General features: G+C 40.2%; 1 protein-coding gene and 4 non-coding genes across 5 annotated transcripts; all 5 read left to right on the top strand.

The window, feature by feature from the left end:
• The first annotated feature begins 119 nt into the window (after positions 1–119).
• LOC120455886 (ubiquitin-conjugating enzyme E2 N) lies at positions 120–3,033 on the top strand. Its single transcript, XM_039642379.1, has 2 exons — positions 120–286; positions 1,940–3,033. The coding sequence occupies exon 2, from the start codon at positions 2,016–2,018 to the stop codon at positions 2,469–2,471; it is 456 nt and encodes a 151-aa protein (XP_039498313.1). The 5' UTR covers positions 120–286; positions 1,940–2,015; the 3' UTR covers positions 2,472–3,033.
• An 8,089-nt stretch (positions 3,034–11,122) lies between these two features.
• Positions 11,123–11,195, top strand: Trnar-ucg. Its single transcript has one exon. It is a non-coding gene; the product is annotated as a tRNA-Arg (tRNA).
• Positions 11,196–11,355: 160 nt separating this feature from the next.
• On the top strand, positions 11,356–11,437 carry Trnas-cga. The gene has a single exon. It is a non-coding gene; the product is annotated as a tRNA-Ser (tRNA).
• A 265-nt stretch (positions 11,438–11,702) lies between these two features.
• Trnas-cga lies at positions 11,703–11,784 on the top strand. The gene has a single exon. It is a non-coding gene; the product is annotated as a tRNA-Ser (tRNA).
• A 770-nt stretch (positions 11,785–12,554) lies between these two features.
• Trnar-ucg lies at positions 12,555–12,627 on the top strand. The gene has a single exon. It is a non-coding gene; the product is annotated as a tRNA-Arg (tRNA).
• Positions 12,628–13,743: the final 1,116 nt, after the last annotated feature.

The raw sequence follows: 13,743 nt of genomic DNA, 5'->3' as shown, positions 1-13,743 counted from the left end.
CAATAAGTCAAGGCAAACGTGTCGTAAGAAAAGTGATTTTAGCTACAGGCGCCCTGACAACCCTGCCATTTTGACATTGCCGCTCACACGCACGCCACACAGACGCACATTAGTCACACCAACGCGCACACACACAAGCGAACGGCTACATTTTTTTTCGAGTGTGTTCGACATTCATAATTTTTGTGGTGGAGCTGCCTGCAAAAATACAATTTTATCAATTTGCCAACAAAGTATTGGCCATAGCTGCATATAAAGTTCACCAAAACCTTGGCGCTGTTTCGCTGTGAGTTTGTGTTTTATCAAAAGTTGCATACTATAGGAAAAAATCGTTGTTTTTGTCCAAAAAAGTTGCAAATGCCCGAAAAAAGACCAAAGTGAGAACAACAACAACAACAAAAGAAGCCAGGAGCAGCAGCAACAGAAGAAGAAGCACAAGCTGCAAATAAAATTTAATTTAAAATCGAAGAAGAGCTAAAAAAAAAAGCCGTAAAAGTGTGTGTGTATGTGTGAAAAGTAATAATTGTGGCGTTTGCACCAAGTTTTCGGGTTTTTTCTTGTTAAATTAAATTCGCCGAAAAGGCGGCGTTTGCTTTTCTTTCTTCTTTTTTTTTTTGCTCGCCCTCTTTGTCTCACCCATCCGCATATTCTCTTTTCGCCTTTGTCTTTTTCGTGCGCGTTGTCTGCATTTTGTCTGTGTGCGTGCGTGCGTGTCTCGCTCTGTATGTGTGTGTGTGTGTGCGAAATTTCTGTTTGCAAGAAAGGAAAATCTTATTAGGTGTTTTTTTTTTTTAGTTTAATTGCCAACATTATTGATTTTTCAAGCCGCCTACCCCGTTAACCCCTCCACATTGCCCCTGTCCGCTCTGCTTCTTCTTCCTCTGCGGACTACGTGCATCTGTCACCCAAAAGGGAAATCAATAAGTTTGAAAAACGGCAAAACGACGGCGCACACTTGCACAAAAACATTATGGTTAAATTATTGTAATTTAAATTTTTTAATAACGCAATTTCTTTTGTTTGCATTAATTGTTTCTCAATACAATTTCTGGAAACTTCGAGACATTCATTTATTGCCTTTTGCTTCATGTTTATCTGCGTCTTTCTCCTTTGCACCTTTGCTTGCCTTGATTTTTCCGTGTGTCTAGGAAATGTAAACAGTTAAAGGAGCCGCAAGGTCACGCTAAAGGGGGTGGCGCAGTGTGGGGTGGGCCTTGACTTACACAAGAAGAAATTTATTATAATTATGTTTATTTCTGTTGAATTTCAAAAGAGTGTAACAGAAATAACTGAGGTTTATGTCCGGAGTTCAGTAAATTGGTCAATAAGCTGATAATACAATATAGTATAGATCGCCAGTATCTAGTAAATAAACAGTTCCCAAAATTGGAATGCAGACTACTTCGAATACCCTGCATATAGTTCATACCCTACGTTTGGATATTTCCTATTAAATATTTTTAATATTTCATTTACAGAAGTCACATGCAGCCAAGCAAATGTACCAATTAAATGCTACAATTTAAAAATATCTTTAGAAATATAAAATATATTAAATTGCTTACACTGTACGAGAGACACATCTTTGTGGCATGCTAAATTCTGTTGCAAAACTTTCTTGAGGAAAGTGAAAGCCACGTATCAGACCAAAATCCACCCAACCCTACACACACGCGTCCCCATAAAGAACGACCTTGAGCTGCAAAAGGAAAATGCTCCTTGATTTCCGACGCTCTTCCTCACTGAAAAGCAACTGAAACTCCAGCTTACCAATGTTACTATTATACTGATTCATAGGGCTAGCAGTTAATTTAGTTAAATATGTAAGAGTTTCATCTCACAGTTGATACATTAGGGATACTTACTTTTAAGCTTAATCTTTGAAACGTTGAGGATGGTAGATTTATTGATTTACTCCCATCTCCCATCTCGTTCGCAGCTCAACGAGAAGCCACTGATACAAACCGCCTTTCCAGTTCACCGCGTAGCAAGGAGCAAAAGGAGCCAGCTGAAGGATGTCGAGCCTGCCACGTCGCATCATCAAGGAGACTCAGCGTTTGATGCAGGAGCCTGTGCCCGGCATCAATGCCATTCCCGATGAGAACAATGCTCGTTATTTCCATGTGATCGTGACCGGACCGAATGATTCGCCCTTCGAGGGCGGCGTATTCAAGCTGGAGCTCTTCCTACCGGAGGACTATCCCATGTCCGCGCCCAAGGTGCGCTTCATCACGAAGATCTACCATCCGAACATCGATCGATTGGGCCGCATTTGCCTCGATGTGCTGAAGGACAAGTGGAGTCCTGCGCTGCAGATTCGCACCATATTGCTATCGATTCAGGCGCTGCTCAGTGCACCCAATCCCGATGATCCGCTGGCCAACGATGTGGCCGAGTTGTGGAAGGTCAATGAGGCGGAGGCCATTCGCAATGCCCGCGAATGGACCCAGAAATATGCCGTCGAAGACTGAACGCCCGAGTTGAGGAGGAGAGTCAGGAAGCGGATCCGGCAGTTGTATCGGCGATTTTCCAGAAAGTGGGTGCGTTACATGGACGGGCGGGTGGGGAAATTGCATACTTTAAAAACAACCAGAAAAACCTAAAGCATACGAAAGAAAGAAAACATAAAATAAGAAAGCAAGAAAACTAAAACAAAAAAAAAAAAAACAAACGATTTAAAAACACATTTTTTTTTTGGTCGAACCTTCTGGGGCGGGATATACATATAATATATTAATATATATATATTTTTTTCAATCGATCGGGGCGATCGGCGAAATGGAGGAGAGATAGCGAAAGCATTCTTTATGTAAGTCATATACATGTATCCGAAACAAACAAAAAACGAAAAAAACGAGAGAAAAACAAAAAAAAAACAAACAGTAATTGGTTTTAATCGTTTCTATTGATTTGTTCGAGGGGTCTGGTGTCTATATACATATAGCCGTATATATTTCTATGTGTAACTGAATAACCAACCCATTTAACCATTAACCCATGTAGCATCAGATAATAAATCAATTGGAAAGGTAACTGGAAGGGATTTTGATTATGATTTTCATTTCGATGATTTCTCTTAACTGGTACATTCGGTCGAAAAGTCATTTGAAAACTCGCTTAAACTGTCTACTCAAAATAGAGAGTTTTTATTGTATCATTTTAAGTGTTTCAGCAAATTTTTAGATGTGATCGTCCAATTTGAAGACTTTACTTTTCTTGATTAAGAGAGTTCACCATTTCGATTGATACTTGAGCTTTGCCTGGGTTGTGTCAGAGTCCCTTTGATAAACTATAGATGGTTTTACTCGAAAACAATTTTTTTAACCAAACAATGAAGCCTTTAAGCTATTAGTAATTTTTGAAAAAATATTAAAAAAATACAAAAATATGATACAAGAACAAAATACAATGAATGCATACACTATATATTTATACAAAAAAAAGAAAACAAAAGTAGTGGCTTGATTGCGTGAAAATTTCAAGAGCAGTTCTCAACAAAAAATTGTGTACAGTAATTAAATGTTTGTCACCCAAATCACTAAAGGATTATCCGAAAAAGAATAGCAACCATAAATCAGAGAGTAAACGAGAATAAAAATCAAGAAGATATTCAATTCAGTTTTTTTTTTTAATTTTAATTAATTTTTTTCTAAGAAAAATAAATAAAAACGAAAAATTTAAATAAAAATTATAAAAAATAAAATAAATCGAGTTGTGTTTTATTTGGTTGGTTAATTGGAAATATAAGTGAATGGTAAGTTTTTACAATGAATTTAATGTTTAAAAAATGAGCATTTATTGGAAATGGTTGGATTTATAAAATTTGTCCTTTGGCTAGTTCCAAATAGTATTTATTAAAATTTTAAATTACTTTTGAATAATATCATTTGTAAGAACTTGAAATTATTTTAGTAGCTTGTCTTAACTATGGAAAATTCCCCAATAAAATGGGAAATGTGTGTGCTTACTTGTTCAACTGCAGTTGTCAATCATTTTGCCCAACTTGGTGCTTTTGGATTAGAATTTGGGATTTCGCTGTAGGCAAGCCTCCCACTAAGTCCGGCTTAACCCTTCACTGGACCTTCGGGGGTCCGTTGAGGACTCCTCATTTTTTTTTTGCAGTCTTTGCAATGTGCGAGAGTGTCTGTGCTGGTGCTGGCCACTCCCCCCCAAAAAAAGTGAACCAGGACGCTTTTCCCGCCTCTGATTGGGTGCTCTTCGCGGGCATATATATGTACGTATATATATATATTTGGTTCTGGCGATTTCGAGGCCCCTGACCAACAACACGGGGCAGTCAAATGTCGAACCTAAAGCTATTTTTTTCCCTCTGGTCTTTATTATTTTTCATATATTTTTTCCTTTTTTTTTTGGTATTTTTGCTGCCGGTGTTGTGTTCTCTGTTTTTTAGTCTGTGTCGATTTTGTTTTTCCGCTAAATGGGCGGCAGTGGGTGGGAAGTGGGTGGGTTTTTCCGGGATGCGGGCAAACGCATATGCAAAATGCGATATTCCAGTGTCTGTGTGCTTTAGGATTTTTATCGGTACCTTCATTGTGTGTGGTGTGTGTGTTGTTCTCGGCCAGGAAAATATGTAGATGGAAAATGGGCTGATGAATAGGGGGGCTATGGGGATATTTTTGGGTGGTGGTCAGACCATAACTATGGCCATTATTCGTTACAAGTGGTTCACCTCTCCACCTTTGTATTTGTATTTGCCAGCTATCAACTGTCTTTTGCACTCGCATCCATTTCCTGCTCACTGCTCTACCCCACTTCAATAAATAGTTTAGCTTACGTTCTTCAGTGGATCGTTAAAAGAAGTATCTAAAAAGAAATAAATGTTAAAGAATCGCAATTGATTGAAAGTTATGTCAGTGTTAAAAAACCTTATAAACCTTGTAATTTAAAATAGGTATCTTGTTTAACATTTAGTGCGAAGTGGGATATTTCATTTTGATATATGCTTTGTTCATTCTAAGAATCTACAAGCTGACATTGCTATATAAGCCTAATTACAGCAGTAGTTTGGCACGCCGACTCTCACAGATTCTTTCATCTTCGCACAGTTGCATGCAATTTTTGTCGATTTTTTTTTTCTGGGTACAGTCCACCTCAAAGGGCATTGAGTGCAGCTCGTGCATCGGCCCTCTCACTCGCACACCGAATGCGCCATTTTTGTTTTGGAAGCTAATCGAAAAAGGGCGTACAGCCTAGCCCCGAAAAATACCGCACACACACACACACACACACACACGTGGTACGTAATGTAATGCAATGTCCGGAAGTACAGTCAACACCCAAAAAGACCAGCAAACACAAACGCAGAGCGAGCGACAGAGAGAGATAGAGATAGAGGAGATGGGAGAGTGGGTGTGGAAGTGGGAGTGAGAGGGAACTGCCACTCGCATCGTATTCAGCAAAACATCATCAAAATTGTAAAAATAAACAAAAGCCAACATGCATAAAACCAATTTCCATTAAGGCCAACACACACGACGCACACACGCACATGCAGTTCTGTGTGTGCACTAGTGCTGCCCCACTCGGCCACGCTAGCCCTCTCTCTTTCTGCTTCCCTTTTTGGCCTGTCCATTGCAGCATTGAACAAAGTTTCGGGCTTAGATGGTGTTTTTTTTTTCCCCCATTTTCCCTTTTTTTTTATATTTTCTCTCGGTGTTTGTGTGTGTGTGGGTGAGTGGGTGTTACTGGACTTTGGTCTCTGAGTCTGCCTATAGCCACCGAAAAATCCTCAAAAATAGAGGATAGCTAAGGGGATAGCAAAGGAGCGGGGGGGTGCTTGTGAGTGAGCTGTATCCTTAATTGATATCGCAGCAAGGAATTTCTCTGCCACCCGCTCAGGAATAAAAAGGGAAAAATACAAAAGGAAAGGACCCGGTTTCGGACTGGATGAGCTCTGTGCGCCATGTCCAGTGATGTGAAGTATCTAGTTAGTGGTACAGTGGGTATTCACCACTACTATCCATTACTTCAAATTCTGGTTCTTCTACTGACTTCCTACTTACTTGCCATATTCATCACCTTTTTACTTTAGTACAGTTAGTTCCAAAACATGTTGTATGATTTAATTGGTTATTTTGATTACTTAAGTACAGTTGGTTCCAAAACATGGTTTATGATTTGATTGGTTTTAAAAGGGATTTCAATAGTTTATACTTAATAATAACTGTGTATAAACAAGTTTACAACCATTATTTAAAGAAATCAAGTAAAAATAACTTATTGAATGCAACTCTCACAAAGTTCAAGGTATCATTACCTTTCCCATCACTGGCCATACATATCTATCTCTTTGGGTTTTTAGCCGGTTCCATAGAACGGGGGTCTTAAACACACACGCATGCGATGGCATGGATGGGGGGGGGATGGTGGGAGGTGGTTTTTTTTGGGGCCATTTGGGTGGCAGTGCAAACGCAACGAGGATACTGCATGTGATAGGTCGGAAATTTTCTGCCGAGCTCGCAATCAACTCTTTGGACTAGAACCAGGAGATATATCCCACACACACACAGCCAACCTCAACCAGCACCCTCCCCACCCCTCCCCTAACTTTTCGTGGCGGCGCACCTGCAACACGAATGTGCAAGGGGGGCTGCAAGGATGGCAGCAATTGTGAGGGTTGTGTGTGCAGGACGCAGTAAAATGGCGGCATCCCAGGCCTTTGGGCTTGGCCAAAGTCCATGTGTGCGCTTGTGTGCGTGTCTAGAACCCCTAGAAGACCCCCCCTCCCCCTCCGCCTGCAACACCCCTGCCCTTTGTGTCTGTGTGTGCGTTTCCATTTTGCCATTTTTGCAACACCCACATGCCACCCTTTTGTTTTGGCTCGCCTTGGTAGGCACCACCCTCTTGGCCACCCCCCCGCTGGATACCAACCCCGCCCATGCCCCGAATTGTGAGGCAAAATTGAAGTTCATGCAACTTAGGTCTAGGGATGTCTGTCTCTATTCGAGTGTGTGTGTGTGTGTGTGTTGGTGCTTCGGGTGGGTGTTTTGGTGCGTTGCATGTCTGTCCACCACACACACACACACAAACGCACACACAGATATAGTACATATAAGTATGGACAGATAGATAGTGGTACAGTGCGTACTATTAAAATAGATAGGATAAGATATATAAAACCTAAAATCCGTATTTATAAAACATTAAATAACCCCATGTCCATAACCCATCTGTTAGGTAACTTTAAAAACATTTTCTAACAAGTAGTGCAAACTACTGATTGCCTGACACAGCTGACGCGCACTGTACGCATGTACACGAGGTTGCATTTACGGATATGTGCGCACATAGTCGATGAATAGCCGCAGTGCCCCGTCCTGTGCTGTCCTGTCCATCTTCTCATGTTCCATGCCACCCGGTGGCAGCCTATGGAAAGTTTTCCGGGAATTAAGTTAACAAAGCGCACGTGAGTATTTATTTAAATATTAGTATCTATTTAGATATGCATTCAAATGTCCAACTGCAAGCTGGTTCTTGATCTTTGTTTGTTGTCTGTCATTAACATTTAATAAATTAGTAAAACAGTATTTGTATTCTGATTAAAGTAAATATTATTATAGGTTGAATGAGTATTAAATTTGTTGTTCGTTTGAAAGTGTCTTAAGACATAGGTAAATATGTTTAGGATTTAATAATGCGGTGTTGTTTTCCTGTTATGTGTGTATTTTTGCTGATACTCGCCATTTTATGTTTGCTATTTTCTATAATATTTTGTTGTATATCTTTTATTATTCTGTTGGTATTTTGCTCTACGCCCCTTTCTTGTTTTTTTTTCTTTTAACTCTGCTTGACGTTGACGATGACGATGACTCCCAAAACAGTGGACGAGGACGACCGCCTACGAAACACGCCTATTGTTGCCACCTCCTACACATATAAACACATATTGATGCAGCCACACAGACGAAAAGCACTCGAACATTTGCTTCGCATGTGGCCGTGGCAACCCTTTAAAAAATGGAACTCGGTGTGTGTCGTCACACGTTAAAAAACAAAGCAGCACATAGCAAGATTATTTGAACCCCTATGATTTCCTAAGATTAAGATTAAAGAACTAATGATATGGAAGACACAAACTTATATCTTCAATATAGTTAACTAAAAATAAATAATCTTTGATGCGCATTTATTTTGATTTGTTTCAAACACATTTTATTTGTGTAGGGTATGAGGTATTTAAATGGGAGTGGGAACCCTGGTCCAGTTTTATGTATACAAACAGTTGGGCGCCATTTTTTTAAATAAGTTTTTTGATATTTTATCCGTGTAGGGTTGCGGTATTTGTTTGGGTATGGGAGTCCTGCTTTTTTGGGCCCGGCCGGACCCAACTTAACCGACAACGGCGCTTTGGGCGCATTTCGCTTAACGTTTTTCAACCAGAAAATCGATAAGTGCGCACGTACAGGAACATATATAGCATATATACCCGCACACAGATATATATGTATATATATAATATATATGTATATATAGCCACGTATATCCCATTGCACATGGCATATACACCATGTGTGTGTGTGTGGCCAACACAACATCATGCGTCGTAGGCCAGAGATGGTTTTCAGTTTTCCCCAACTGCAAATGGATGAGAAACAGTCGAAAGAGAGCGGTTCGGCGGGGAAAGCAGTGAAAGGGGGGGCAACGGGGACGGTGGGGCGGAGCGATAGTGCAGCTGGAAAAATGGCCAGTGGGTGGGGAGGGGAATGGAATGGAGAGGCTCCTGCTAGTTGGAAATCCCTACGTGCGCTTTGCTGTTTCATCAATTATTTATTTCGGTTTTGTGCCACTGGACACAGAGAACGGGGGCGTGCTGTTGGAGCGATGGAGCGATGGAGCATTGGGAACATTGGGAATACTAAGGACAAAGCCCAGTACGGAGCCAGGGTTGCCACCCTCGAAACTTGAGCGCTACATACAAACAACATTTACCATATTGTTTACTCGACTGTTTCCATCAAATATTCAGAGATCAATTGAAGCGGAATATTCTTCAGTTTCTTACATAATTTACCAGGCTGTGAAGCGCACTAAAAAAAGTTGCAATAATTGTTTCTCTGGGGGAAATATATCACATTTTTCAAAATTAACTTTCGTATAAGTTATATATACCAGGATGATATTAAAGCTACTAGAATTTCAGATACTAGAATTATTATTAAATAAATCCGTAGAGTAACGCATAATAAACTTAGTAAATAACTAAGTATTTTGCTAGCAATAATTTATATATGTTAAGGCTAATAGATAGCTCTGTGGCTTTTATGCCTTGAGCCACTGCTTTCTTGTTTTCCTTTCCACTTTAAAAACTAAGTTTCAGGCGGGGAAAATGCCGGCAAACATTAATCATGGATTCGGGGAATTAGTGAGGGGGTTCTTAGTTGGGGAAGGACGAACGAACGGTTGGAGGTCCACCTACCGCAGTTGGTTACGGGTATTATTTTGACCAGGCCGAAAACGAGCGGCATTGTTACCTTAACCATCAATAATAACGCAATGTTGCAATGTGGCAATGGGCAAGGCACCGGGAGCTGACAGAATTAGTTGCAAAAATTTATTTATGACTCTTTGTTGGCCGTGCATTGTTAGCTTCCCCTCCTCAGGTTTATCCCCCTTCCCCGCTCACCTGCGCTGATTTATGGCGCCCCGATAGTGCTGCCAATAATTGGCCAAAGAAGCGGCAGCGCGAACTTTTGTCTCCAGCTCGAAGTCTATTTTCCATTGGCTAAATTTTCGCGGCCTGCGCTAAAAGAAAAATATTGCTCGAATGGATAAAAGCAAGGTTTGTTTTAATGCAAACTTAATTTGATGGCTGTTTTTTAAACTATTTTTTGTATAGTCTAAAATTTGGAAATCAATGGCATGGCTTTTCACAGCGATCTGAAAGATCTAAATAAATTGTTCTTAGTGTGTGCATATTTTTTTTTTTTGGGTTTGTCATGGCCATGGCAGAAATCTCATTAAGTTTTACATGCAACGAACAGCCGACATGCAAACTGCATTTGAAGCGGGCTAGGGGAGGGGGAAGGGGAAGGGGGGGTGGACTCCCCCCAGAGGGCCAACTCCGGTTGCCAAGTGCGTGGCAAGAAAGAGCGAGAGGATGGCAGAGGGCGAGCGAGAGGGCGCGAGAGAGGCGAGGCTGATTAGCATATTACCATGTAATTAGATAGTTTGTAATTAATTTTAATTGTAACCGGCTTCGCTTCCACACTCGCCAAGATCCCCACCGAAACAAAAACGAAATAGAAACACAACACAACACAACAAAATTAAGAAAAAAAAAAAAAACGAAACGGAATAAATACTTTCGACCTTTCCCAAGCCCACAGAAAATTAGCGATGCCATTATATTCATTACCTTACACGTATAAATTTGTTTTCTGAATGCAAGTGCACAATATCTTGTATAAAAATGTAACAAAATGTTTCAAAAATAAAATGCATGGTTTGAAAAAGATTTCAGTTTAAGTTTAGGCTTTGGTATCAGTTATTTGAATATGGACAATTTTTTGTGATTTTTTTATGGACAGTAGGAACAACGTAGTCAAACAAAATAGGCAAAAATGCGTTTGCCGCAGACACAAATTATCGATCCAAACATTACACAAACACGCACACGTAGAAAATTAAGCAGCACAGCCAAGTAAAACACTTGGGTAAACCCCCCAAAAAAAAAGGTTGAAGTTGAGTGGGTGGCAAGGGAATTTTTATTGCGGCAACTTCTTCAAGTTGTTCTTGATAAAGCAGTCATGACCTAACACAATATGTCCGTAAATAAGCCTGTGTAACAAAATAAGGCCATTGCCCCTGTAATGTGCACAATATATTGGTTTCTACTAGAACTTAGAGCTGGTGTTTTGTTACAGAGGTCGAAAGTATTTGCTTAAGTATGTGTTTAAGTAAAATATTATTTATAAACCACTTAACTTCGTTGAGCGTTAGAATTAAATTAACATATGGTGAGCTAAATACTTTGCAATTCAACCCTTCCCACCATTTTCTATTACTATAGTTTTCGTTCTGTTCTCACTTAGCAAATGTTCTCATCCCATATTCTCTCAACCCACCCTCTTTATGTTTCTTGTTACGGCGCCGTAAATCAACTGACCGTGTGGCCTAATGGATAAGGCGTCGGACTTCGGATCCGAAGATTGCAGGTTCGAGTCCTGTCACGGTCGATTGTTTAGCACATTTTTTTTAATTGTTTATATTTTGCTGGAGCTCAGAATATTACAGATTTTATTAATTGGTCAAGCCTATTGCTGCTAAAAAAGAGAGTTATGTTCGCTGAGAAGCAAGAATCTTAACTAGCGTATTGGGCACGTACAATAATATGCAGCAGTCGTGGCCGAGTGGTTAAGGCGTCTGACTCGAAATCAGATTCCCTCTGGGAGCGTAGGTTCGAATCCTACCGGCTGCGAATGATATCATTTATTTTACTTAAAACTATTTATGATGTTTTTATTTTAGCCAGAATTTAAACTAATTTGTGCTATTGAAATAAAGTTTTCTGCTTAACAGCACAAGTGATTGTTAGTCGTTTTAAAGCACATTTTTTAATTGTGTTAAGAATTGTCGTTAGTTTAAGATCAAACTATAGTCATACGACATATGCTATTAGGTTAACCTTTGGACTTTTAATTTGCAAAAACTGCGGAAGATTGTTGGGATCCGATCGACAAGAAGCAGTCGTGGCCGAGTGGTTAAGGCGTCTGACTCGAAATCAGATTCCCTCTGGGAGCGTAGGTTCGAATCCTACCGGCTGCGAAGTATATAAACTATTTTATTTATTTTAATTTAAACGATGCGCTATAACATTTTTCAAATATGTTTATTATGTTCTTAGCAGAAGGTGTTAAATTTGTGTTTTCCTTTTGCTTGACGAATTCTTCCTGTCTAATGAATCTTTTAGCATTTAAAATTCTATAAAATTCCGCCTTTTAATCTTATTTCGTATTCACACAACCACATCTCAAATTTTTGTACCTTAGCTTTTTGTCTGGCATTGCGTAGACCTCTCACAGATTCACACCAACACCACCAGACACGCACAAAATTATTTACATTTGCTGCTGACGAGTTCGTTGAACCTTTGGCAACCTTTTTTGGTCTGTTCCTCGGCATTTTATTTTTGTATATGTATACTACATTTTTCGGCTGGCTTTCCTTTACTTTCGTTTCGCCCTTCCGTCTCGGTGCGTATGTATATCGACCACCCAAAAAAGCCTCAAAATGTGTCCTGTCTGGTGTCGTTAGTCCTTGGTCCTTTTGCGGTATTGGCGTTGTTGTTGCCGCAGCTCAGAGCCCGCAGCGGTTTGTGTTTGGGTACGGAAATACATATGTACATGCCGTGAGGATCCTTGATGATGTGTTTAATATTATTAATGCACTAACTTTAAGTATAAAATAATGATTAAATAAGTATGTTAATGTAAAGCGAGGTTTATCTGCAATATGAGAAACTATCATCAATGATAGTCAGCTTACTTACATGGGCGTTACATATGTTCGGAATTTCGGACGTCGATTGCGTAACTGACCGTGTGGCCTAATGGATAAGGCGTCGGACTTCGGATCCGAAGATTGCAGGTTCGAGTCCTGTCACGGTCGTAATGTCAAGTTTTTATTTTTCGTAATCCCCATTAAATAATCCTAGCCCAGTCTTTTTGTAACCTGAGTGGAGTAAGCGGGAATAGCAACCAATTGGCAAACCCAATTGAAAGATTTATTGGACTTTTACATGGGTCTTCTTCCATGGACGACGAATCAACATGTGGCTGCCACTGCGAGGAGCCCAACTTTGTCCGCCGAGTCTTGCTGCCAGTGGTTTCACTTAAAAAAAAGCACTAGAATTTCTGCCAAAAATGTTGCATAATTTGATAATGTCATTTTTTTAAGAGTACATTTTATTTAAGTTTGGTATTGAGTATACGTGGCTATCAATTATATTCGTATCCAAGTCTAATACTTTCTAGTGCCTTGCGATTTTTCTGTGTATCTGCTGGTGTCGTTGTTGCAATTGTTGCTAGTTGCAATAGCTATATAGTTTTTCTTCTTTTTTTGTCAGCAAGTAGACTGAGGAGCAAGTTTTTAGCAACGAGAACGACACGCGGAGGAACAAGCTGGTCTACAAAGTGGAGGACGAGGCTGCAATTTATGTGGAGGTCCGGCTGTCCACAGTCCGCGGTCCAAAAGAGATCCGAGGGCCCACAGTCGGCTTAGCATAATAAACGTCAGAATTAATTGGATTTTAATTGTCTGTTAAGCGCTGAAATTAAGTGCAGCCAAACTAGATTGCCGGCCAGCCAGTGCCGGTGGGCGGTGTTTTGGCGGAAAATGTATTGCCAACTCGTAGCTGACTGCTTTATTCAGCCGACTTCAGCCATGAATGGTAGCCCCATTCCCCATTCCCCCCTCCTTCTTTTTTTTTTGTGGCCCGATACCGATCTTAACAATGCTCAACCAAGCGACACACAGTACACATATGAAGATTATTTGCATGTCTCCGTTCTGGTGGTCGTTTGTCCAACTGTAGCTCCATCTCAAGTTGAAACCACAACTCCAACTCCAGCTACGATCCCAATTCCGATTCCGATGCCAAAAGCGGGACCTTGATGCCGCCGATTGCCCATCTTTGATTGGCTCGACTGCCACAAAACAGATCGCAAATTAGTAGAAACTAAGATAGAATATTATACAAATAGCTGGAGTAAAACAACAGAGTGC

The sequence above is a fragment of the Drosophila santomea genome, chromosome X, assembly GCF_016746245.2.
Source record: "Drosophila santomea strain STO CAGO 1482 chromosome X, Prin_Dsan_1.1, whole genome shotgun sequence".
Classification (NCBI taxonomy): domain Eukaryota; kingdom Metazoa; phylum Arthropoda; class Insecta; order Diptera; family Drosophilidae; genus Drosophila; species Drosophila santomea.
This window is presented reverse-complemented; position numbering and strand designations above follow the sequence as displayed.

Excerpts from the sequence above, each read along its gene's own strand:
- LOC120455886 (XM_039642379.1), top strand. The coding sequence starts at position 2,016 with ATGTCGAGCCTGCCACGTCGCATCATCAAGGAGACTCAGCGTTTGATG.